The sequence below is a fragment of the Stomoxys calcitrans genome, chromosome 5 (assembly GCF_963082655.1).
Source record: "Stomoxys calcitrans chromosome 5, idStoCalc2.1, whole genome shotgun sequence".
Lineage (NCBI taxonomy): Eukaryota > Metazoa > Arthropoda > Insecta > Diptera > Muscidae > Stomoxys > Stomoxys calcitrans.
Window position 1 is genome coordinate 151,503,743 of NC_081556.1, and position 27,649 is coordinate 151,531,391.

The 27,649-nt window shown below is 38.0% G+C and overlaps 1 protein-coding gene across 1 annotated transcript in view; it reads right to left on the reverse strand.

The window, feature by feature from the left end:
- Positions 1–3,124: 3,124 nt before the first annotated feature.
- The window catches only part of LOC106091870 (retinal homeobox protein Rx), a 143,678-nt gene continuing 119,153 nt past the window's right edge, over positions 3,125–27,649 (reverse strand). The window contains exons 5-6 of the mRNA XM_059369974.1: positions 4,536–4,701; positions 3,125–4,466 (exon numbers count right to left, since the gene is read on the reverse strand). Coding sequence (XP_059225957.1) covers positions 3,712–4,466; positions 4,536–4,701 — 921 coding nt within the window. The 3' untranslated portion in view covers positions 3,125–3,711. The remainder of the gene's footprint in view (positions 4,467–4,535; positions 4,702–27,649) is intronic.

Consider the following 27,649-nt stretch of genomic DNA (forward strand, 5'->3'; position numbering starts at 1 on the left):
GCTGAAATTTGAAACAGTGAGTTGATTAAAGTCTCCTAATGTCCGACTTAAATATGGTTCCGATCGGTGTTTACTCAGATATAGCTGCCATATAGACCGATCTGCCGATTTAGTGTCTGAAGCATATAAAAACTTTATTTATTAACCGATTTCGCTGAAATTTCAAACTGGGACTTGGATTAAACCTCCCGTCATCCGGCCAGCATATGGTCCTGATCAGACTATATTTGGATATAGCTGCCATATAGACCGATCTTCCATTTTTGGGTCTTAATCCCATAAAAAGCGGATTTGTTGCCCGATTTCGCCAAAACTGTGACTTGTATATGAGTTCTCGGAAGCTGAATGAAATATGATCATAACAGCTCCCATTTGCATATTATTATGGATGAGGTAGTGGAGTTGTTATAAAAGGGAATCGTGAATTTATCCATGGTTTACTTGATGCAATGTAGTTAACATATATGTACTAGCTGACCCGGGCCCGCTCCGCTGCGCCTTCTTTTACTTTATATGGAACAAAAGTTTCCTTGGAATATTTATTTTCGACAATTAAAGAACTTTTAGTGAAATACCATGCTACGAAAATAGTATATCGCTTGACTTTCAGTCTGAGTCCCATATCTTTATTGGTCTACGAATTTAAGTTTTGATGTAAGGTGTACTCCATTCTTAAAATACATTATTTAAGCCCGATATTATCATGATATTTGATTTAGGGGTGTTTTCGGGGGTGAGGTGGTTCCCCAGACACTTGGCCCTGAAAAAATATAAGCATCGTGGTCTTCTTTCAAATACCATTTATTTAAACCCCATATTGCCATTGGTTTAGGGAAGTTCACACGATGAGGCGTCCCCAAGCAAAATTGCAAAATTCGCCCATGACTATTCCGCTAAGGAACAGGGGCAAACTTCTCACATATCAATGAGTGCAGTCCGATTCAAGTTTAAGCTCAATGATAAGGGGCCTCCCTTTTATAGCCGAGTCCGAACGGCGTGACGCAGTGCGACACCTCTTTGGAGAGAAGTTTTACATGGCATAGTACCTCACAAATGTTGCCAGCATTAGGAGGGGAAACCACCACTGAAAATTTTTTCTTATGGTCTCGCCAGGATTAGCGTCCCCCAAGCACGTGGCCCCAAATACCTTTTATTTGAGCGACATATTGGCATGGTCGAAACGTTTTTACTCTTTGGGGGGTGTTTTGGGGAAGGGGTGATGCCCTAAATATATGGTCCTACATTTGGATATCAAATTCGTATTCTACACCCAAATACCTTTATTTGAGCCCCATATTGCGATGGCCAGTAAAAAATTGTTGTTTGTGGGATATTTTGACATGGTCGGTAAATATGCCCGATTTAGAGGTGTTTTGGGGATTGGAGTGGTCCCCCAAACACTAAGCCCGGAAAAAATATACCTTTTAAATTTCTTATTGCAAATTGCAAATTTCTAAAAACTTATTTAGTGCCACTCTCTTTAAGACCCAAATTGTCTTGGTGAGCAAATACGTCCTATTTGGGGGTTGTTATGGTGGTGGGAAGTTCCCTAGACAGTTGGTCCCTAATGTTGATATCAGATACGTGGTATACTCTCAAATAACTTTAATTTGAGTCGCATATTTCCATAGTAGGCAAACATGACCGGCTTGGCGGGTATTTTGGGGGATGGGCGGCCACTCAGTGGTCTGGATCATATGTATAGCGGATTCGTGTTCCATTCTAAAAACCCTCATATTTGAGCCTCATATTGCAATAGTCACCAAATATTTCCTATTGGGTTGCCCAAAAAGTAATTGCGGATTTTTCATATAGTCGGCGTTGACAAATTTTTTCACAGCTTGTGACTCTGTAATTGCATTCTTTCTTCTGTCAGCTATCAGCTGTTACTTTTAGCTTGCTTTAGAAAAAAAGTGTAAAAAAAGTACATTTGATTAAAGTTCATTCTAAGTTTTATTAAAAATGCATTTACTTTCTTTTAAAAAATCCGCAATTACTTTTTGGGCAACCTATATTTGGGTGGTGTTGTGGGGGTGTGGTGGCTTCATAGACACTTTTCCCGAATATTGATATCAGCTTCGTGCTTTACTCCCAAAGACCTTTCATTTGAGCCCCATATTGCTATGGTCGTAAATTTGTCCTTTTGGGGGATGGTTTTTGGTGAGAGGCGGCCCCCCAAACACTTGGTCCCATATTTGGATATCACATTCGAATTCTTCTTCACTCAAATACCTTTTATTTAAGCCCCATATTTCCATGGTCAGTAAATAAGTCGTGTTTGGGGGTGTTTTGGGGATGGGGTGGACCCCCAGAATCGTGGTCCCACATTTGGATATCAGATTCGTATTCTACTCGTAAATACCTTTCATTTTAGTCCTATATTGCCGTGGTCGGTAAATATGTCCGATTTAGGGGTGTTTTGGAGGTTGGGGTGGTCCCCCTAGCACTTGGTCCGACATTTGGATATCAGATACGTTTTCTTATCCTAAATATCTTTCATTTGAGTCCCATATTGTCGTGATTGGTCTTAATATATGTTTGGTAGGTTTTAGGAGGGGGCGGCCCCCCTAGGTACCCCATCCGAAATTTGGATACCAAATTTTTATTTTTAGGGTACCATATGAGAGCACACAAAATTTCGCTTAAATTGCATCACCCATCTCCGAGATCTGGCGTTTCTGAAAATTTGGGTAAGGGGGAGGGTCCGCCCCCCCCCCCCCCCCCCCCTTCAGATATCAAAAAATGTAGTACCCTATGTTCACCACGGGATCATTATGCGAGCCGAGTTTGGTCTAGATCGGATATATTTCGTTATAGCTGCTATTTGTTTGATACTATGTGGTTCTTTAAAAAATACCTCTCCAAGTATGGTTAGGGTAAGGAGGAGGGTCCGCCCCCCCTTCAGATATCAAAAAATGTAGTACCCTATGTTCACCACGGGATCATTATGCGAGCCGAGTTTGGTCCAGATCGGATATATTTCGTTATAGCTGCTATTTGTTCATAAAAGCTGATACTATGTGGTTCTTTAAAAAATTCCTCTCCAAGTATCCTTTGACTGCCAGTTGAAATTACAAACAAATTGAATTTAAAAGTGAACTTTTTATTGGTGTCTAATAATTTATATCATCATCTTAAAATTGTATCATACATTAAAAACTACAAATTATTTGATAATATCGTATAGCTACGAGTACATAAATCCTTATGGGGGGTCCCCATTTAGACCCCATTGTGGGTGCGAAAATAGTATTGTTTCTGTTTTCGAATAAAGTCGGCCATGGATGGAAGAACCAAAAGCCAAAGAGAAAAATTAAACAAAAATATAAAAACCAGCAGAGGCTGCGGTGGAGGTGTTATTAGCTATAAAATATTTTGATTTGATTGTTGATTACAAACTAAAGGAATTACCGTTTACACATAACTCTAGATATGTTTAAGTACATATGTCCTTGGGGTAGTTCGTCTGTCAGTCTGTCTAAATGTCCTGTCCTATGGTACTTACATCAGCTACGGTTTTTCATACATCAATACAAACGAACATCTTTTTAAACTACTTTTAAAATCTATTTGACTAAAATGCTTTCTTAGTGGCTAGGTGTGTGTATTTTTGATGATTTCTTAAGTGAGAGTTTGGGAGGGGTATATGTATGGGTGTGTGTGAGTGAGAGTGTGTGAATTGGGTTGATTTCAAGTTTTTATTGCTCTGCCTTAGACCATGGTCAAACTTTTGTTGATATTCTCCAAATGCTCCTTGGCCTTTATGCGCAATGTTGCTATGGAATTTGACCTTATGTCTGTCTGCTGTGGCTGAGGCTGACTTGAGGAGGACGTTGTCGGCGATATTGAGGATGATGAGCCCGATGTAGTAGACGAACTTGAGTTATTGCCGATTGCGTTGGAGTTATTGGCTGCTGCCGCTGCTACAGACGTTGAGGAATTACTATTCGCACTTCCTATGGCAGGTATGGGACTATCTCGACCCACATCCACCACCTCAATATTGGTGCCGGAACATTTGCTGCTGTTCGTTTCATTGTCAGCATTTGTGGTGAGATTTTGTGGCGATAATGCAGACTGTGTTGCAGTTAGCGTTGGTGGAGGCAGCGCGGTCAATGGCGAGTTTGTGGCCGAAGCACTTGAAGACGAGGTGGATGTTGAGGACATGGAATTGGCCACAGTTATCTGTGGCTGCATTGAGGCCAATGTTTGTGGTGACATGCGTGACAAATGCGGCGACAAGTGTGCCAAGGACATGTGCGGGTGGCCGGAATGCGTATTGCCAGCACCCATGGGAGGCAAAACGTGAGTTTGATGTCCGCTGGGCGGTGGTGGTGGGGGCCCATGCATACTGGGCCCATGATGACCCATGGCGGCCAAACTGCTCATGGCCAAATTTGAGGGAGCCAAACTGAGTGGCGGTGTTAGATAGCTGGGATACACATTTTGGGGATGTGATAGGAAACCTGCAAGGAAACGATGATCGTTAGAGTAAATAGTGATTTTTGAAAGGTTGTTTATGCTCAAATACTAACCTGGTAATGCTGATAGAAGAGGAGGTGATAGCCAAGGATCAACGGGTAATCCGGAAGGACCACAACCTAAACGATGGGGCAGCTGGGTAAAATGAGTTAAACCCAGACGTAAACTTTCGGATTTTTCCTGGCGTCTCCATTTAGCACGACGATTTTGAAACCAGACCTGAAAGAGAAGACGAAGTATTAGATAAAATTATGAGCAAGTACTATTAAAAGAGAGAGAGAGAGAGAGAGAGACAGCGAGAAAGTGACAGAGGAGAGCCATAAGTGAGATATGCTGTAATTGTTTTGAATACAGTCTAACGGTCTATAAATCTTAACCACCCGTTAAGCTCCTGTATCCAAGGGAGTTTTAAAGGATTAACCACGAAAAAGTTAGGCAACTGTTTGAAGAGTCCTACGGCATAAGGCCTTTACCTTGCATCTTATAAGCAAGGTAAAGGATTTCAGACAGTTAAATCCTCGTGGAAAATTTCTAATAAGATATCCATTACACTGATCATTTATTTATTGGTTTTGTTTAGCTGCTAAAAGTTTGAACTTGTTCTCACCTTTTGGTGAGGAGCGGGGGACACCACATGAAACTCATTTCGAAGATGCCATATGAGGCATGCAAAAATTAAATCTTGGGGATTTAGCCAGAAGCTATAAGACTGCCTCGAGACCGAAAGACAGACAAAGATAAAGACGATTAGGCAGATAGACAGTAGGGGAGAAGCAGATATCTGACATATTTTCATATTACATTCAGTAAGTAAGACAGGGATAAGGCATGGAATATGTCGGATATGTGAAACCCAGATGCTTGACACCATGGCTCAAGCCTGTGAGGACCAAGGCCCAAGGATATATGCAATTCATCTACTATCGCAGTTTTAGAAACCAACCACTCAGCGATATTGCAAATTTGACCATAAACATTCCATTAAGGAATAGGGGGGCATACTTCTCTCATATCAGTGAGTGCTGTCCGATACAAGTTTAAGCTCAGTGATAAGGGAGCTCCACCGTAGCGCAGAGGTTAGCATGTCCGTGTATGACTCTGAATGCCTGGGTTCCATTTCTGGCGAGAACATCAGTAAAAATTGTCAGCAGTGTTTTTCCCCTCCTAATGTTGGCAACATTTGTGAGGTACTATGCCATTTAAAACTTCTCCCCAAAGAGGTGTCGCACTGCGGCACGGCGTTCGGACTTGGCTATAAAAAGGAGTCCCCTTATCATTGAGCTTAAACTTGAATCGGACTGCACTCATTGATATGTGAAAAGTTTGCTCCTGTTCCTTAGTGGAATGTTCATGGGCAAAATTTGCATTTTTTTATAAGGGAGCTCCTTTTTATAGCCAAGTCCGAACGACGTGAGACCGAGCGACACCACTTTGAAGAGAAGTTTGCACGGCTGATTACCTTAAGTAATTACACAAAAAATGTCGCCAACACTAGGAGGAAATAACCACCACTGTAAATTTGTTCTTTCAAGCTAAATTTTCTGAAATATTTTTATACCCACCACCAAAGTATGTGCCCTTAAAAATAGAGATATTGAGCTGAAACTTTGCGCAGATTCTTTTTTTTGCCATAAGCAGGTTAAGTTCAAAGATGGGCTATATCGGAATATATCTTGATATAGCCCCCATATAGACCGATCCTCCGATTTAGGGTCTTATGCCCATAAAAACCACATTTATTATCCGATTTTGCTGAAATTTTGGACAGTGAGTTGTGTTAGGTTAGTCGATATCCCACTTCAATTTGGTTCAGATCGGTTCAGATTTGGTTATCGCTGCCATATAGACCAATCTCTTGATTTAAGGTTTTAGACCCATTAAAGGCACAATTATTGTCCGATTTAGCCGAAATTTGAGACAGGGAGTTGCGTTAGGCTCTTTGATATCTCTCTTTAATTTGAAACAGATCGGTCCGGATTTGGATATAGCTGCCATATAAACCGATCTCTCGATTTAAGGTTTTGGGCTCATGAAAGGCGCATTTGTTGTCCTATGTCGCCAAAATTTGAGACAGTGAGTTATGTTAGGCCCTTTGACATTTTTCTTTAATTTGGAACAGATCGGTCCAGATTTGGATATAGCTGCCATAAAGACCGATCTCTTTGTTTAAAGTTTTAGACCCATAAAAGGCACATTTATTGTCCGATTTCGCCGAAATTTGAGAAAGGGAGTTGTGTTGGGTCCTTTGATATTTCTCTTTAATTTGGAACAGATCGGTCCAGATTTGGATATAGCTGCCATATAGACCGATCTCTCGATTTAAGGTTTTGGAGCCATAAAAGTCGCATTTATTGTCTAATCTCGCCGAAATCTTAAACAGGGATTTAAGTTAGGCTTTTCGACGTCCGTGTTGTATATGGTTCAGATCGGTCTATGTTTGGATATGGACAAAAAGGCCAATATTTTGTTCTACCAAATGGAATAATGACTTGTATTTATTAGACCTCTCGCAATCCGTGTCGTATGGGGTCCAAATCGGACCAAATTTCAATAAAACTGCTATGGGGGCATACATTTTTTATTTTTCACCGTATAATGACGAAAAGTGGTTTACATATATGCCCGAGTATCCAAAGTTCGGCCCGGCCGAACTTAACCTCTTTTTACTTGTTCTATGATTCTTTTCCCGCTACAAATCATGGACTAATTACGCTAATTTCCATATTTTTGTCCCTCCTTTTCTTTTTCATCCTTGCCCAAACAACACCATTTAGATTTTTTTTTCGAACAATTTTTCTTGGAATTATCTTTCTAAATATTCATCAAGATAATCTGCAAATTGAACTTTAGCTAAAAATTAAATATTCGCTGTGAATTGCCACTAAACTAATTATGGTTGCCAATTGAGCTTTCGACATTCACCGTTGATTATAACCCAGAGCAACAATTAGTTTAACGAACGAAAAAATTAATTAAAGTTGCAGCGACAACGACAACAACGGACGGAGACAGCAGCAGACAGTTAAGCACAATCAAAAACATACATAGCACACTTAGACACATACATTTACACCCAGGCATTAACAAACTTTCACTTATAGACTTTGTCAATGTAGAGGAAAGTTTTTTATACAACTACACACACAGACGCGCTCATTTATAGGGCAAAAGCTAAGCTAAGGCATCATGTTAAATGTCATTAATTTGACAGCAACAAGCACAGGCAGCGATAAGGGCGAAAACGTTCTGGTAATTGCTCAATTAATGCAAAAACTAAATTCGTCCTTGAGGATTTTTCCGCTTACATAAAGTTGCCGTTGTGGTAAGTTTTAATAATTTTAAAAGTTTTATTAAATAGTAAAAAAATTATTAAAAAAAATTAAAAAATTAAAAGCGTGCTAAATTCGGCCGGGCCGAACCTTATATATGTTGAAGGTCATGCGAAAAGACGTTGCCCAAAATTTCAGCCAAAGAGGATAATAAACACGCCCTCTGGAGGCTCAAGAAGTCAAGATCCCAGATCGGTTTATATGGCAGCTATATCAGGTTAGGGATCGATTTGAACCATATTTAACACAGTTGTTATAAGTCATAACAAAACACGTCATGCGAAGTTTCAGCCAAATCGGATTAGAATTGCGCCCTCTAGTGGCTCAAGAAGTCAAGATCCCAGATCGGTTTATATGACAGCTATACCAGATTATTAACCGATTAGAATCACACTTAACAAAGTTATTGGAAGTGATACCAAAACACTACGTGCAAAATTTCAGTCAAATCGGATGATAATTGCGCGTTCTAGAGGCTCAAGAAATCAAGACCCCAGATCGGTTTATATAGTAGCTATATCGAAACAGGAACCGATTTGAACCATATTTAGCACAGTTGTTGGAAATGATACCAAAATACCACGTGCAAAATTTTAGCCAAATCGGATAAGAATTGCGCCCTCTAGATGCTCAAGATGTCAAGACCCAAGATCGGTTTATATGGCAGCTATATCAAAACATGGACCGATTTGACCCAAATCGCATTAAGTTCGGCCGGGCCGAATCTTATATACCCTCCACCATGTATCGCATTCGACAACTTCTTGACTTTTTCAAATATATAGTAGACAGATCTAGAGATACAGATGGACTGTACTTATCTTGACAAATATTTAGAACAAAATGTCACGTTTAAAATTTTAACCAAATAATTGCGCCTAGAGGCCCAAGAAGTCAAGTCGGGCGATCGGTTTATATGGGAGCTATATCAAGTTATAACTATATTTGGAGTATTCTTGATACGGTTGTTGGAACCCATAGATAAACTTTACGTGCCAAGTGTTTACCCAGAAAAGACAGAAATATGTCTGTTCACGAGAAGGGGGGACGATTTGACGCACCTCGATCCCTCAATAAAACGATTCCATATCTGAATGGTCTTGGATAGGAAACTGAATTGGAAGTGTCACAATCAGGAGTGTACTGAGAAGGCTCAAAATGGGGCCAGATTGCGAGCATAGTCCACCGGCTCTACAGAAGCGTGATTAGACCAATACTTACTTACGCTTCAGTAGTTTGGTGGACTTCTATGGAGAAGAAGTACAACATAACGACTATACAACAGGTTCAGGGGCACTGGAGACTATTCTAGATATCCGACCCATAGACATACAGATTAAATATGAGGCAGCCACTGCGGCTATGAGACATAAGGCGATGGGAGAATGAATTAAGGTTGGGATCAGCTCATACCATCGCGATATAATCGAGGTGACGATAGGAAACCTGGAAGAAAGGGAAGAGGTTTCGGATAGGATACCTGCGAGGCACTGTTGCCAGCGGCACAGTCTTGGAGTGACGGAACCCTGGTATTGCCATCTGGAAGATTATGTTACACGAATGGATCAATGCTAGAGGACAGAGTGCGCCTGGATATCTACATTGAGAACCCAGGGACTGAGATCTGTTTGAGACTGCCTGACCATAATACGGTCCTGCCGGCGGAGATCCGAGCGTATGCCTTAGGCGTTGGGATACAACGCGAGGACGTTAAGTGTGTACATCTTTAGTATTGCGCTATAAGAAGGAGATTAACGCCTTCTCTGAGGATGGCACAGTCCGCTTCGTTTGGGTGCCGGGTCATGACGGAGTAAGGTGGAATGAAAAGTAAGACTATTTGGCAGTAAAGGCCAGAGAAAAGCTGTCGATAAACTTGGTTTAACCGAGGCCTTTCGGCTATTACTGAAAGGTAGTAAGAAGGAGGTCAGTATAGCTTTTGATGTCGTTAACGGGACAATGATAATGACTACGAGCTCACTCATGTAAAATCGGAGAGGCAAGTGATAAGCATATGTAGTGCATGTGGGGAAGATGATGAGTCGTTGGGCCATTTCCTTTTCATTGCCCGGCTTTCGCGACCGACAGACACCGGTACTTAGGTGGGGACACGATACCAGACAGGGGAGTGGAATGGAAAACAATTAAGGATTTTGTCAGTAACACGAAATTCCTAACTTAAAATGTTCTTTTTTTGAGGTTACTTTTTAGTTTTTAGAGCGCTCAATAAGCCTATTACTGGCTAAGGTGTATGTCCATAGTGACATTGGGCTGATTAATATTTGCACCCTATTTTCAACCTAACCTAACCTACGTGCAAAGTTTCAGCCAAATCGGGTGGTAATTGTGCCTTCTATAAGCTCAAAAAATTAAATCTGAAGAAGTCAAAATCCGATATAGTTTTATATGACAGCTTTATCAAAACATAGATCGATATGGCCCATTTAATATCCCAACCAACCTACACTTATAGGAAGTATTTGCGCAGAATTTCAAGCGCCCAGCTTTACTTTACTTTAATTGGCTATGACAGCACATTTGTCTCATAGCGTTCCAAGCTCCTCGATCTTCTGCGCTAGTTTTATAATCTCTGACACCACGTTTCGAGGTGTCTCTCTCCACTTGATCTTTCCATAGGGATTTTAGCCGTCCCGGTTTGCCTGTACCATCGAGATCGCCTTAGAAAGATTGCTTCGCTGAAGCGCCTAGCTTTACTTCCTTGAAAGTTAGCGTGCTTTCGACAGACAGACAGACGTACGATATGGCTAAATCGACTCAGGTTACCCAAAAAGTAATTGCGGATTTTTCATATAGTCGGCGTTGAAAAATTTTTTCACAGCTTGTGACTCTGAAATTGCATTCTTTCTTCTGTCAGTTGTCAGCTGTTACTTTAAGCTTGCTTTAGAAAAAAAGTGTAAAAAAAGTATATTTGATTAAAGTTCATTCTAAGTTTTATTAAATATGCATTTACTTTCTTTTAAAAAATCCGCAATTACTTTTTGGGCAACCCAATATATACTCTGTGGGGTGTCAGATCAATATATCGATGTGTTACAAACGGAGGCCACCGTAGCGCAGAGGTTAGCATGTCCGCCTATGACGCTGAACGCCTTGGTTCGAATCCTGGCGAGACTAATTATAATTTGGTCCAAATCGCAACTTTGCTGCTATGGGGCATAGAATGCATTTTTCACCGGATTTTGACGAAATGTTGTTTACACATATTCCCGAGGTGGTGGGTATCCAAAGTTCGGCCCGGCCGAAATTAACGCCTTTTTACTTGTTCAATATATATATTAGCTACATCAAGTTATTGACCGATATGGACTGTACTTGTCATGGATGTTAGAAGACATAGAAAAATAACACTTCCAACATTTCAGGCAAATAGAGTAAAACTTGCAAAACGTGCAAAATTTCAGCCAAATCGGATGAAAAAAAAAAATCAAGGAAAATACAACAAAATAAAAAAATATATAGCAATTTAATAACCTAAAATTAACAAATATTTGCTTTGGCAACACTGCTGCTGCCACAGAAATGTCATTAAATATAATTAGAAATGAATAAGCTCAATTATTGCACGGAATTCATTTATACCATGGCATGGGTAAGAACATTTCGATGTGTTCGTTTTACCAAGTGAGGAGATTGTCTCTATGTAAAAGGCCATGAAAGGGCCTACTGAAAGAAGAAAAAACAATAGTGAAGCGAATATAAAATGGCGGCACCCACATTTACTCACATAGCCTAGAATAAATTCTCCACCACATTGAATAATTAAGAGCTCCCTTCCCCATTCCCTTTTTCATTCGAATATTTCGCACTAATGACAGCGGAGTGAAAACAGTAACAAGGATTGCTAACACTAAACACAGAAATTAAATGTTCAGACATAGTTGACGGGCAAAGCAGGGAAGATGAGCACAGACAATTTTATTACATGACAGATAAAGGGAGAGGTGAGAGCTGCAAGACAGCAAGCAAGAAAATAAAATTCAATTAAGTCAAACAGGCTGTAATTAGAATTATCTTAACAAACAATGGAGTGGGTAAGAGGCAAAGTAGAAAGCTTCGTAACAAGAAAGAGACAGCGCGAGAGACAGATAGCTAGCCTAAGATAGCAGGTAGGCTTCGAACCACCTCCCTACCAATTTGTGTCGTCTATCTCTGGCTGCTAGACAATATTTTCATGGTCTCTGCGACACCAATGACAAGCATGACATTTATACGATGTGATTAAATGAGTTTGTGGCAAATGCGCGGTAAAGGCGAAGAGGGAGAGTGAATGTGAGAGAGGGAGAGAAAAAGTGGGGAGCCACTACAGTCAGACTAAATGAGTTACTAATTGAGATAAATACAACGGAAATTCAGACAAATACATAGCCAAACTCCAAGTCAAAATATACGCACATACAAAACATGATAAATATTGTCAGTGGTTGGTTGTATGTGTGTCTTTCCACAGCCCAGGGATATATGCAAGCGTGTGTGCGTAATATCTGTGTATTTGTGTGAGTTTATGTGGGGCTTATAATTCGGTGTGTTTTGGTTTATAACTGTCAGTTGCCTCGTTTGAAAGTAATTAAACACAATTTGTATAAATTAATTAGGAATGATTATGGAAATAAAGCAGGTGCAGAAGATGACGATGAAGAAGAAATGAAATTGAACGTTTATGGCAAAGGAGATGGAAGAAAATAATGAAAGGAAAAAACGTGCAAGGATTATTTGAAGGACATTGTACTGAAGTAAAGACCCACGATATTTAGATTGCGTATGCTACATATCCCCCCCACACGGTTGTTAAAGAAAATACCATTCGGTATCAATTTAATACCAGACAAAGGAGGGTATTAAGAACTAACGGCGTCACATTTGTATTCTTGTCTTTGAGCTACAAGTTTTGTTGAGCTTTGTACTTAAAATATTGTCGCCATTATAAAATATTTTTTAAACAAATAAATAAAATGGTTTAATACAATTTGAGTGCATAAAAACGATGAAAATCCAAATTGTACAAATCCTAAGGACATTCTATAACAGAAACATGATAGTCCATTGTGTGGAAAACGATGCTGTGTTGGTATATTCGTATGAAAAAAAAAACTTCCGGGAATCGATGGATATGGAATAAATTGCTGAATAAATCGAATTGAGGTTGGCCACGGTGTAAAGTTACTTTTTGTAATTATGAACATAAATAATAGAAATAAAATCAAATTAAAAATATTTTCAATGATTTTTTGGTTCGTTAGGGGGTGGTACTAAAACCAATAACGGTCTGGTGCTTAAACCAATAATAGATTGGTATTAAAATTAATACCAACTCGGTAACAAGGCTAACACCAAACGGTACTAATAATTTTATGGTTCATTCATTGTTTTTGTACCATTTGCTGTTGCTATACTATCAATACCGTATGGTACTGAAATGAGCACATTTGGAATCAACTTTTCTCTGGGTGTAAGCGTGCTTTCAACAGACGGAGAGACAGTGCTATATAGACTTAGAATGTCAAGACGATCAAGAATATATAGTCTTTGTTGGGTCTCAAATCAATATTTCGATTAGTTACAAACGGAATGAGGAAATTAGTATACCCCCCATCCTATGGTGGAGGGTATACAAATGAAAGTCTCTTACTATTAAGGGTCTAACTAAGAGCTGGCAAAATATCAATGCAACCATCGATAGTTTTATTTTTGCGTTAATATCCATAGTTTTTAACACTAACACTTCGGTAAAATTTTATTTTTGCTGAAATGTACCTCTATTTGATACACAATTTTTTTGGATAAAACAACAACTCCATAATTCATAAGCCAAGTGTTATTTATTTTAAGAGAAAGTCTTCAAAATTAAGTAAAATTTACTCTCTTAGTATTAATCCTTATGTAAACCCTGTGGACAGTTTCTGGGTCATAGTCTTAGGTGCGGGAAATACAAACTTTGGATGATACTATTTGGTCCGAAGGGCTAAGAACAAAAAGGGTTTAGAGTTCTCGAACCAAAATATTATAAGGCACTTTTAAAATAGCCCTGATCGAACACGGTTCAACCAATCTCACAAATATAAATAGTTCGAGCTCGTCTTCTTCTTGTCTTCTTTGATAATATGAATATTTTATGATATATTTAAGAAGAAGTTAAGAAGAACAAGAAAAAGTGTGTTAAGTTCGACCAACATGGATCGCATTTGTCGAGCTCTTGCCACGGTATTTCTTTTTAGGCAAACAAAGGATAAAAGAAAAAAATTTTAATGTTATTGGAACAATATCAAGTTAAAGTACATTTCGGACCATAATTGAACTGAATATTGGAGACCATAGTAGAAGTCATTGTGTAAAGATTTCAAATCTAGTAAGAATTGCGCACTTTAGAGGCTGAAGAAGTAAAATCGGGAGATCGGTTTATAGGGGAGCGACATTAGGCTATAAACCGATTCATGCCATTTTCGATACATATGTTAAAGGTCATAAGAGAAGCCGTTGTACAAAATTTCAGCTAAATCGGATAATAATTGCGCCCTCTATTGGCTCAAGAAGTCAAGACCCCAGATAGGTTTATATGGCAGCTATATCAGGTTATGGACCGATTTGAACCTTACGTGGCACAGTTGTTGAAAGTTTTAGCGAAAAACGTCATGCAAAATTTCATTCAAATCGGATAAGAATTGCGCCGCCTAGTGGCTCAAGAAGTCAAGGCCCCAGATCGGTTTATACGGCAGCTATATCAGGTTACGGACCAATTTGAAATATTCTTAGCACAGTTGTTCTAATTCGCAATAAAACACCTCATGCAAAATTTCAGCCAAATCGGATAATAATTGCGCCCTCTAGTGGCTCAAGAAGTCACGACCCCGGATCGGTTTATATGGCAGCTATATCAGGCTTTGGACCGATGTGAACTATTCTTAGCACAGTTATTGAAAGTCAAAACAAAACACCTCATGCAAAATTTCAGCCAAATCTGATAGGAATTGCTTCATGTAGAGGCTTAAGAAGTCAAGACCCCAGATCGGTTTATATGGCAGCTATATCAGGTTATGGACCGATTTGAACTATTCTTAGCACAGTTCTTGAAAGTCACAATAAAAACCTCATGCAAAATTTCAGCCAAATCAGATAATAAATGCGTCCTATAGGGGCTCAGGAAGTCAAGACCCCAGATTGGTTTATATGGAAGCTATATCAGGTTATAGACCGATTTGAACTATTCTTAGCACAGTTGTTGAAAGTCATAATGAAACACCTCATGCAAAATTTCAGCCAAATCGGATAATAATTGTGCCCTCTAGCGGCTCAAGAAGTCAAGATCCCAGATCGGTTTGTATGGCAGCTATATCAAAACGTGGACCGATATAGCCCATTTACAATCTCAACTGACCTTGACCAATAAAAAGTATTTTTGCAAAATTCCAAGCGGATAGCTCTACTCCTTCCGAAGTAAGCGTGCTTTCGACAGACAGAAGGACGGAGGGACAGACGGACGGACGGTAGGACAGACGGACCTACGGTAGGACAGATGGACGGACATGGCTAGTTCGACTTAAAATGTCATGACGATCAAGAATATATATACTTTATGGGGTCTTAGACGAATATTTCGAGGAGTTACAAACAGAATATTAGTATACCCCATCCTATGGTGGAGGGTATAAAAATATCGAAACTATCGAATGGATCTAAAATCGATAGTTTGCAACTAGTTGCAATAGTTTGGCAACACTGATTTGAACAGCTCACCCACGTTTCGTGTTTTGTTTCACTGACAAATGAATCCAGAAAAAGTCACAGTTTGGTGTCATCATTGGACAGTACTTCTTCAAAGATAATGGGAATCATAACGTAACTGTGAATGGTGAGCACAACCGTGAGATGATATCCAACTTTTTTTTGGTCAAAATGCAAGAGCTTGACGTACATGACATGTGGTTAAAACAAGACGGTGGCACATGACAGATAGCACGTGAAACAATGGACCTATTGAGAGACGAATTCGGTGAACATTTTATTTCGCGTTCGGTACCGGCTAATTCGCCGCCAAGATAGTGCGTGCCCTTAGACTATTTTTTTGGGAGGCTGTGATTAAGCTCATGCCTATACAGATAAGCCCGCTTTAATTGATTCATTGGAAGACAATATTGAAGTATTTAGTCGTGAGATACCGGGCAATATGTTGGAAAGAGTATGTCAAAATTGGACTTAGCTGGTGTATCATTTGAGGCGCAGTCACAATTGCATGAAATAATCTTCAAACATTAAATTATATGGACCGTACTATCGGTTCCATTAAAGATTTCATGCATTTTTCTGAACTGTTTGTGTTTTTTTTGAAAATCTTTCCTAAAGACCTTAAAAAATCACCCATTTGTTGATTAGAAGGTCGAGCAGAGTAAACCCCTGAAACTTCGGTCAATTGAGTAGGGTTTAGCCCAAAGCCGCAAGGTAAGAGCAAGTTCAGTGTGGAAATCTAATCTCATTCGGTTCCTCTTTCGATTGAGCTACAGCTCTCTTTTGGAAAAATTTGTTTACCCTCCACCATAAGATGGAGTTATACTTATTTAGTCATTCCGTTTGTAACACCTTGAAATATTGATCTTGAACCCTATAAAGTAAGAGTCGATCTTGTCCTGTCCGTCGGTCTGTGAAAATCACAATAGCGGTCGAAAGCGTAAAGCTAGCTTCTTGAAATTTTGCACAGAAACTTTATACTATTGTAGGTCGTTGGGGATTGCATATGGGCTTTATCGGTTCAGATTTGGACATAGCCCCAATATAAACCGATTAATCGATATGATTTTTAGCCCCTAGAGGGCACCATTTTTACCTGCTTTGGCTGAATTTTATGATTTTTAGTATGATCTCCAACATGTGTGCCAAGTATGAGTTGAATCGGTCCATAACTTGATATAGCTTTCTGCTAAACCGATCTCCCGAATGTACTTCTCGGTGTTCAAGAATGTCTAATTCTTTTCCGACTTGGCTGAAAGTTTGCACAGTGACTTCTTCATTAACATCTTCATTAACATCATATAGCTCTCATATAAACTGATCTTCTGAATGTATTTCTTAAGCCCCTATAGTGGGCAACTCTTTCCCGACTTGGACGAAATTTACCACAATGACTTTTACTATGACCTCCTATGTCAATGACAAGAATGTTCTGAATCGGTCCATAACTTGGCATAGCTCCCATGTAACCTATTTCTCGATTTGCCTAGTAGAGCAATTACGGAAAGGAATTATTATCTATTTATTACCTATCACCTATTAAAATAAATCGTGCAAAAAACTTGACAAATGCGATCCATGGCGAAGGGTATATAAGATTCGTCCCGGCCGAACTTGTTATATATATTTTCAAAATATTCAATTAAATTTTTAGTTGATTCAATCAAAAAATTTGTTGAGAAATTTCGTGAATTTCAATCACTTTTTTAATTGAATCAATTAGTCAAGTAATTGATAATTTAAAATAATGTCAATCATTCTTTTACTTGGATCAATAAACACATTAATTGGAATTTCAAAAATTTTCAATAATTTTTTCAATTGAATTGCAATATTTTAAATTGAATTTTTTCAATGTTTCAATATTTTTAATTGAAATTTCTCTCAATCATCTCTTTCAAAAACTGCGATTGATATAATCATTTTCGTGATAGAAGCTGATAGTTGGCAAGTACCGTCATCCCGACATATAATGGAATATTTTGTGAATTCATATATTAATTAATTATTTAGTCTTCACAAATTTTCTCTTATATGCAGGTCCTGCTTACTTCAATTCTTTTATAAAACAAAGCCTCCGAAATTCTCCACCAGGAATCATTTCTTATCAATCAACTGTCAAATCATCGGAAGCAAATGTAGTTTTTAAAATCTTTGGATAAAATATCGAAAGTGGACATGGCTGTGAGAACAATCGTAGCATGGTGGCCAGCGCTTCATATTTGTTTTTTTGCTAGTCTATTGTTTGTTTAAATTTGCACAAGGTAGGCAAAAAATAAAAAAAACAGGTAGATAGCATATCTATAGCTCTTCATAAACGTAGACGTGTATGAGTTGTTCGCAGCCAAGTGTGAGTTTGTGTGTATATTTAAGTTAAAAGTCAATTTTCCAATTTGCAAACTGTCAGAAACATACTCGAAAGTAATTTGGTGCTATACTTTTTTGCTTAACCTCTGCCATGGATGTTGTATTTTTTGCTCCCTTCATCATCATCATCGTCACCGTCGTCATCATCTGCAACATTTTCCCAGCAATCAGCCCCCAAAGAATGGCAGCAACATTGTGTACGTCATAAGGCATATCAACCAGGGAGATTGTGGCATAAAATGCTCTATGCACACACATCCAAACAGAGAGTGTGTAAATGAGAGAAAGAGAGAGAGAGAGAGAACGAGAGACTGCGTAGGTTTAAGGTATACTATTGTAGTAAGCTACGGCTTGCCTATTTAAGTGTTACAAAGGATGTAGCTCTTTAGTAATACCGGGAACTCCTATGTGTATGTGGTTTTCGAAGCAAGGATGGTTAAACAGATTTTGAAAATTCTCAAATCAAGATTCTGGGCGGTATGGGAGCTATAATAGTTTGGAGGGCATTTTAAGCTGGGAGGTACTACGCCTGATTATGACTCTGAATGTCTGGTGAGAATATCGAAAAACAATTTTCTGTGCCTCATTAATGAAAACTTGAGCAATTTTTTAGCCCCCAGGGCCTTGAAGAACAAATTGGGACATCGGCTTGGAAGCTTTTCCAAGTTATTGATTGATTTGGTTCTGGACATTGCAAGTCACAACAGAACTCTACCTTAAAGTTTCCAGATTTTCCAGGTAAGAATTGTGTCTTCCAGGCTCCCAAAAATCATATCAGGTGTTCGAATCTTATGAAAGCTGGAGATTCTTCCAAATTGACCCATGAAGATTCCATTAATCCGAATCACCATGAAACGTTTTGGTGAATTTCTATTTGAAAGATTTTTTATGACTCATTTTTTAACTTAATCAATTCCAACAAGTAAAAAGGCGTTCGATACCCACCACATCGTGTACATAAGTAAACCACCTTTTGTCAAAATCCGGTGAAAAATGCATACCTTATGTCCCATAGCAGTTACATCGAAATATGTTCCGATTTGGACCTAATACTAATAAGTACAAGTCATTGTTAAATTGTGTACAACAAAATATTGACCTTCTTAGTAGCTATATCTAAAAATATACTGATCTAAACCATATACGACAAGGATGTCGAAAAGCCTAACATAAGTCACTGTGTCAAATTTCAGTGAAATCGGATTATAAATGCGCCTTTTATGTGGCCAAGACTTTAAATCGAGATATCGGTCGATATGGCAGCTATATCGAAATCTGGACCGTTTTGTGCCAAGTTGCAGAAAAATGTCGAAAAGCTTAACACAATTCTCTGTCCTAAATTTCGGCGCTTATTATGGCTCCTATTATGGCCCCCAAACCTTAAATCGAGAGATTGGTCTATATGGCAGCTATATCGAAATCTGGACAGTTTTGGACCAAGTTGCAGAAAAATGTCGAAGGGCCCAACACTACTCAATGTCACAAATTTTGGCGACATCGAATAATAAATGCGCCTTTAATTGGCCCAAAAACTTAAATTTAGAGATAGGTCTATATGACAGATATATTGAAATCTGAACCGATCTGGGTCAATTTGAAGAAGAATGTCGAAGGTCCTAAGTCAACTCACTATCCCAAATTTCGGCGACATAGGACAATAAATGCACCTTTTATGGGCTCAAAACCTTAAATCGAGAGATCGGTCTATATAGCAGCTATATCCAAATCTGGATCGATCTGTGCCATATTGCAGAAGTATGACGAGGGGCTTAATTTAACTCACTATGCCGAATTTTGACGACAGCGGACAATAAACGTGCCTTTTATGGGCCCAAAACCTTAAATCGAGAGATCGGTCTATGTGGGAATTGTATCCAAATCTGGACCGATGTGGGCCAAATTGAAGAAGGACGTCGATGGGCCTAACACAACTCACTGTCCCAAATTTTGGCAAAATCGGAAAATGAAAGCGCCTTTTATGGGACCAAAGCCTTAAATCGAGAGATCGGTCTATGTGGCAGCTATATCCAAATATGGACCGATGTGGGCCAAATTGAAGTGGGATGTTGACTGGCCTAACGAAGCCCACTGTACCAAATTTTAGCAAAATCGGATAATAAATGTGGCTTTTATGGGCCTAAGACTCTAAATCGGCGTATCGGTCATATGGGGGCTATATCAAGATATAGTCGGATATAGCCCATCTTCGAACTTAACCTGCCTATGGACAAAAAGAGAATCTGTGCAAAGTTTGGTGAAGGCCACCGTAGCGCAGAGGTTAGCATGTCCGCATATGACGCTAAACGCCCCTGGGTTCGAATCCTGGCGAGATCATCAACAAAATTTTTCAGCGGTGGTTTTCCGCTCCTAATGCTGGCAACATTTGTGAGGTACTATGCCATGCAAAACTCTCCCCAAAGAGATGTCGCACTGTGGCACGCCGTTCGGACTCGGCTGTAAAAAGGAGGCCCCTTGTCATTCAGCTTAAACTTGAATCGGACGGCACTCATTGATATGTGAGAAGTTTGCCCCTGTTCCTTGTGGAATATTCATGGGCAAAATATGCATTTATTTGCAAAGTTTCAGCTCAATATCTCTATTTTTAAAGACTGTAGCGCGATTTCAACAGACAGACGGACGGACATGGCTAGATCGGATATTTTTACGCTGATCAAGAATATATATACTTTATAAGGTCGGAAGTGGATATTTCGATGTGTTGCAAACGGAATGACAAAATGAATATACCCCCATCCTTCGGTGGTGGATATAAAAATGACAAATAACCACTTTTCGTCTTTCAAAAAATGCAAATAATGTGAAACCGTTGAAAATTTATAGTTAAAATACGGTTAAAACTCATCAAAAGTTTTCTGTTGCCATATGGCATCATCAAGGCGACTTGGGTTAAGGAACATTGGGTATTCTTCTCTCAACCGTTTTAAGTTTATGCCCAATGATGATGCCGAGCTCAAAGGCCACGCCGCAGAGCGATTATCCGATTGTGGATGCATTCGGACCATATTTAGTATGGATGTTTAAAGTCGCGCAGACGCCATTTTGGATCATTTTAGACAAAGAGGATACAAATTGTGACTTACAAGAACTCAGAAAGTCAAATCCAACAAACGGGTTCTATGGAAGCTTTATCAGCTTTAAAGCTGGTTCAGTTCATACTAAGCGCTCTACTTTCAAGTCATATCAAAATTTATCGTTCAATAATTCTTCCCTCCAGTAGCTTAAGAAGTCAAATTCGTGCCATCCCTGACATCAGGTTTCGAAAATATCAACCTTAAACATCTCTCACTTGTAAGTCACCTTTTTGGCTGTTAAACATTTCAGGAATTGCATGCTACAGTTATTTTTTCAAGTGTATGGGTTGGTTTATGCTGTCCAATTGCTACCAGTTGAAGATGTTTAAGGCAACAAAGTTTTCCAATAAAATTGCCATCATGATGTTTTCAAGTTGAACCCAAAGACCAATTTACCATCTTTCTTTTGGCCACCCTCCACCCCCAGAATTTACCCCCACAATCAGAAAAGTCTTCTTTGGGTCTTTACCAACAGCATCCATTTTCGGTTTGCCACCCACCCCCTTGTGCCCCTTGCGCTGCCCCAGAACAAAGTTAAATTGTATGGAGTACAGTTAATATAACAATGTTTACTCACAGCAGTGTTGTCTAACAGAGTTTATTGTTCAATATCAAGAGAGCGGGAGAGGTAGTCAAACACAGAGTAAGAGACGATGCCGAGAGTACGACAGAGTGGTGTGGGTGGTAAAAGTTTATGAAAGAGATTAAACATGAAAAGTGGTTGATGGCACTAACGAATATAAACTTTCTTTGTATATGCATCACTGCTGGTGGTGGGTGGTCGATTGGGGGAGGGGTAGGGGTGGGTGGAGGTTTAGTATGGGGCCATCAACAAAATGGTGAATCCATGGGGGGAGAGGCAATTGAGGCTTCGTATTCGAATGGTTTTTATATTTCATCTGTGTACTTGGGTGCTAGGCTGGCAGAGTGCTCTCACACCTACACCTTATACACACAACCATTTTGGATTTTTCCCAGCCATGATGATCTGACAAGAAAGCTTAATTTGAAAAGCTTTTATTGCAAATAAACAATATGGAAGGCAAGGGGCGTTAAAATCTACTCTTTAGGACTTTTTCACAGCAAAAGTTTGCAGCCCCCATGTGTATGGGGTAAAACAGGATAAGGTAGTATGGTAACTATATCATTGGGCTTGGAGGAATACGGCAAAATGTGTATGTATGTATGTGTGTTCATTGTCTGCTTGGTTGGGTATGTATGCATGTGTGTTTTGTATACTGTGTTGTTTATTTTCATTATGGCGCGCCATGAATGGAAATTACAAAATTGATTTTTGATGATTTAATTAAAATGAAGAAGCACAGTCTCGTCCTCCTCCTTCCGTTGCAATGGCAAATAAATAAACATTGAAACATATACATACACACACACACACAGAGGGAGAATATTTAATTAAAACCATCATCATCAAAAACGACGATAACGACTGCAGCATCATCATCAAACAACAGCAGCAGCACTAATACCAGCCAAAGAGCTATGTTAACAGTGTCAATTAGCCAAAAAGGGGGCAAAGAAAGGGAATATTGCAGCTTATTTAGTGACACTGAATTATTTAATTAACGACAGAAGAATTTTTTTTGGCATACTTAATACAATAGGTTGTGTGTGTGATAGGTAATAATTTGGAGTTTCTCAAAAACTATTTTCAGAAAAATTTCAAAGGAGTCATAAACCTTAAAAAGTTAAGTAAAATTAGTAGAATTAATAAAGTTCAAGTCAGAAAAGAATTAAGAACATGCTCTGTTCGGCTTGACCGAATCTTGTATAACCTACAAAATTGATTGCATTTGTCAAGTTCTTGGCACGGTTTCTCATTATAGGCTGAATCTAAGAAAGATAATGGGATTTCAAGCAATTAATAGATAAAAATTGCTGCCTGTAGCTAGTCAAGAAGTCATATCAAGAGATAGGCTTATATAGGAGATATATCAGAGTATGAACCGATTCAGGTCATGCTTTGCTTGGATGTTGAGCTCATAGTAGAAGTCATTGTGCAAAATTACACCCCAATCATATAAGACTTGCGCCATCTAGGGGCTGAAGAAGTACAATAGGAAGATCGATTTATATGTGAGCTATACCAAGTTATGAACCAATTCAGACTATACTTGGCCTGTCTTTTGGAGGTCATAGGAAAAGTTATTGGGCATAATATTAAAAAAAATCAGTACTCAAGAAGTGCAATGGGTATAGACCATGCATTACATGATTTTTGAAGGTCATAGTATAATTAATTGTACAAAATTTCAGCCAAGTCGTATAGAGGCACAGAGGGAAATATTGTGAGTAGGCAGCTGTATCAGGATATGTACCAATTCGAATCATACTTGGCGCGAATATTGGAGGTTTTTACGGAAGTCTTTGTGTCAACTTTCAACCAAATCGGTTTAGAATTGCGCATTCTATTGGCTAGGAGGCCCGGCGTGAACTCAACAAAATTTTCAGCAATCGATATTCCCTGATATTAAATCGCACCTGCTATCAAATGTAACAAGACACTAAAACGGTTTCCATAAAATTTCCAAAGAATTTTTAGAAAATTTTTTGTTGGATAATTTTTGGATATAAAAAATTGCCGACTTTCGACAAGCCTATTTTCCGCCATAACATGACTTTGTATGACAGGACATTTTTTCCCCAATAAATTTCATTCGTAAACTTTACGGATAGAATACCTCTTTCTTAGCTCGATCTAAATTTTTCTAAGACAGCTCTATTCTTAGTTGTTTTTCTATCCCTTCGTCGCACAGTGGGCCAAATGGCAAAAAAATTGGAAATAAGTCTACAACTTTTTATCTGTTGATTTTAGCCATACAAAATGTTCTAGACATTTGTAGAGGAGGACATAGGCTTTCAGAAAAGTGCTGTTGTTGGTCCATATCTTTAATACAGGGTGAGCTACAGGGTGTCAAAGTTGACCACTTTTGACTTCTCCAAGCTTCTGGGGGCCATAACTTTTGATCTACTCAACCGATTTACATGATTTAGGACTCTAGAGAAAGAGCTTGACAAGATCTAAAAAACTTATGCATAAAGTACCATGCCATCGTGTACTGTTAAGGAGTTATGAATTGTTTAATTTTAAAATATGAAAATTTGGCCTTGGTTTTTTTCAGTGTTTTTTAAATAACTCCGTCAATTTTAAAGCTATAAACTTCATACTTCACACAAATTATGCCAGCATATGTGTGCATAAAATACAAAAGGAATCACGTGAATATCTTTGGCGGTTTAAAAATGGCATCGTTTTCAATATGAAAAATATTTTTTTTGTCAAAAAATTGCAAAATTTTTCAAAAAAGATACTCCCATTTCCTTTAAGTTTTCGCAAACTTTGGCCGTCAAAGCATTATCATTTCTTTCCATTTTCACAAAGTCGAGGTATTAAGAAAAGTTTTAAGTGCTAATTTGGCTAATTTCGATATCAAACAACACCGTTATCTTAAGACCAAAATGGCCAATTTTTTTACTAAACTTCAAAAGTTTCTCACTGGAAAAAAAGTTCCACGGGGATTTTTTCTCTTTTTTTGAACTTAAATGAAAGCTTAAAATGTTCCCAACATTTTAAGGTATGTCTCGCCATATCCTAGCCATAAATGAGATCGTAGCGATCAAAATACTGAAAAAAGTCAATTTTCAAGTAGTGCTATATTCATTGCTAAAAAACAAGTATTACGTCACATTTTATTGCAAAGATGTTAAATAAACTTTTATTTGGTAACACTTCTTCTACAAAACACAAAAAGAATCATGGAAATATCTCTATTCTATTCCATTTTATGGAACCGGCAATAAAAAAGTCAATTTTTCAAAAAAGTCGAATTTCCCAAATTTTGTTTTTGTTGTCCTAATTGCACATGACACACTATAGCCATATTTACGCAACATACCTTATCGTAAAGGAAATTTTCATACCTTTCCAACGATGTATAAAACATTTCTCAACTCGGATTCTATCTACTCTAAAATTCATTTACACTTCATTAAACTCTATATAAAAATGTCTATTTGTGAAATGGAACCTTATATGGGGCCTACACTAAAACATTGATAGATTTGCCCAGGGTTTACAATACAAATGTGTTAGAATAAAAAAAGGTCTCCTGCCAAAGTTTAAAAAAATTGGAATAAAAATATGTGTTTTAGAGCGAAAACACTTCGCATCGGCGTGCGTTTGTATAGTACCTACATCTATTTTTAATGTAAGCTGATGATTTTTGAATAAAAAGTAACCTAGAAATATACCTGCATATATATATATATTTGTGTTAAGATTTGATGCAGACAAATGTTACCTGTTTCGCTATGTCGAATTCCCAGGAAATCCACCGTATCAATGAATGTGAAAAAACCTACCCATAAAAAATTCATTGTCATTTTTTTTAACCAAATTCGAGTCCAGGTAAATAATTATAGAAGAGTAAGTAAAAAGAGGCACTTTGGACCCCTTTTTACGATTGCGTCTGATACCTGAAATGGGTCATTAATTGTGAATATATTGCATAAATATTTGAACAAAATCCAAATTTTCTTCATTATATTTTTGTAGAGAGAGGTGGCAAACGCATTAACTGGCGTTATGTCCAATTGGAGATGCAATATTTGTGGCAAGAAGAATGGGCAATTCGAGGACAAGTCTGATGAAAATTTAGTAAACGAAAATGCGCTCAATTTCGGTATTTCGCCCCTGCACTGTAGAATTCGATTCATGGAGTATTGTTTGCATTTATCGTATGACCTTAAATATCGGACTAGCCCTGGAAACCGCGATGTCTCTGCTAGAAACAACCAAGATCTTCACAAAATGAGGCAGGAAGAGAAGAATCGAATCCAGTTGGAGTTTAAACAAAAGGGACTTATAATAGATAAACCTCTTTACGGATACGGAAGCACAAATGATGGCAACTCGGCAAGGCGGTTTTTTGAGGACCCCGTATCGACATCTAAAATAACCGGTCTTGATGAACACTTGCTAAGACGATTCAAAGTGATTTTGGCTGTAATCAATAGCAAAAAGATGATAAATTCAACCAAATTTGAAGCTTATAGTAATGACACAAAAAACATTTTATCTGATTTATATTCGTGGAAAGCTTTAACACCGACAGTACATAAAGTCTTACATCATGGCAAGGAAATTGTGGAATACAACATACTTCCGTTAGGAGAACTTACAGAAGAAGCTCAGGAATCCCGTAATAGAGATGTTAAACAGTTCCGGCTTTTCAATACCCGAAAGAGCACCAAATTTAACCAAAATTATGATTTACTTCAATATTTATTGTTATCGTCTGATCCGGTACTATACAGCATCAGAACTAAATGGCTACCAAAAATATGTGACGATATAGATAAGGACGATCCCGATGCCATTCAAATTAAAGAGCTTTTAAATTTTGATACCTTAGATTATTTGGTAGAGAATAAAATCAAATAATACAAAACTAAAATGCTTTTTTATTTTGGGAGTAGCTAATATACATATAAACGCACGCCGATGCGAAGTGTTTTCGCTCTAAAACACATATTTTTATTCCAATTTTTTTAAACTTTGGCAGGAGACCTTTTTTTATTCTAACACATTTGTATTGTAAACCCTGGGCAAATCTATCAATGTTTTAGTGTAGGCCCCATATAAGGTTCCATTTCACAAATAGACATTTTTATATAGAGTTTAATGAAGTGTAAATGAATTTTAGAGTAGATAGAATCCGAGTTGAGAAATGTTTTATACATCGTTGGAAAGGTATGAAAATTTCCTTTACGATAAGGTATGTTGCGTAAATATGGCTATAGTGTGTCATGTGCAATTAGGACAACAAAAACAAAATTTGGGAAATTCGACTTTTTTGAAAAATTGACTTTTTTATTGCCGGTTCCATAAAATGGAATAGAATAGAGATATTTCCATGATTCTTTTTGTGTTTTGTAGAAGAAGTGTTACCAAATAAAAGTTTATTTAACATCTTTGCAATAAAATGTGACGTAATACTTGTTTTTTAGCAATGAATATAGCACTACTTGAAAATTGACTTTTTTCAGTATTTTGATCGCTACGATCTCATTTATGGCTAGGATATGGCGAGACATACCTTAAAATGTTGGGAACATTTTAAGCTTTCATTTAAGTTCAAAAAAAGCGAAAAAATCCCCGTGGAACTTTTTTTCCAGTGAGAAACTTTTGAAGTTTAGTAAAAAAATTGGCCATTTTGGTCTTAAGATAACGGTGTTGTTTGATATCGAAATTAGCCAAATTAGCACTTAAAACTTTTCTTAATACCTCGACTTTGTGAAAATGGAAAGAAATGATAATGCTTTGACGGCCAAAGTTTGCGAAAACTTAAAGGAAATGGGAGTATCTTTTTTGAAAAATTTTGCAATTTTTTGACAAAAAAAATATTTTTCATATTGAAAACGATGCCATTTTTAAACCGCCAAAGATATTCACGTGATTCCTTTTGTATTTTATGCACACATATGCTGGCATAATTTGTGTGAAGTATGAAGTTTATAGCTTTAAAATTGACGGAGTTATTTAAAAAACACTGAAAAAAACCAAGGCCAAATTTTCATATTTTAAAATTAAACAATTCATAACTCCTTAACAGTACACGATGGCAT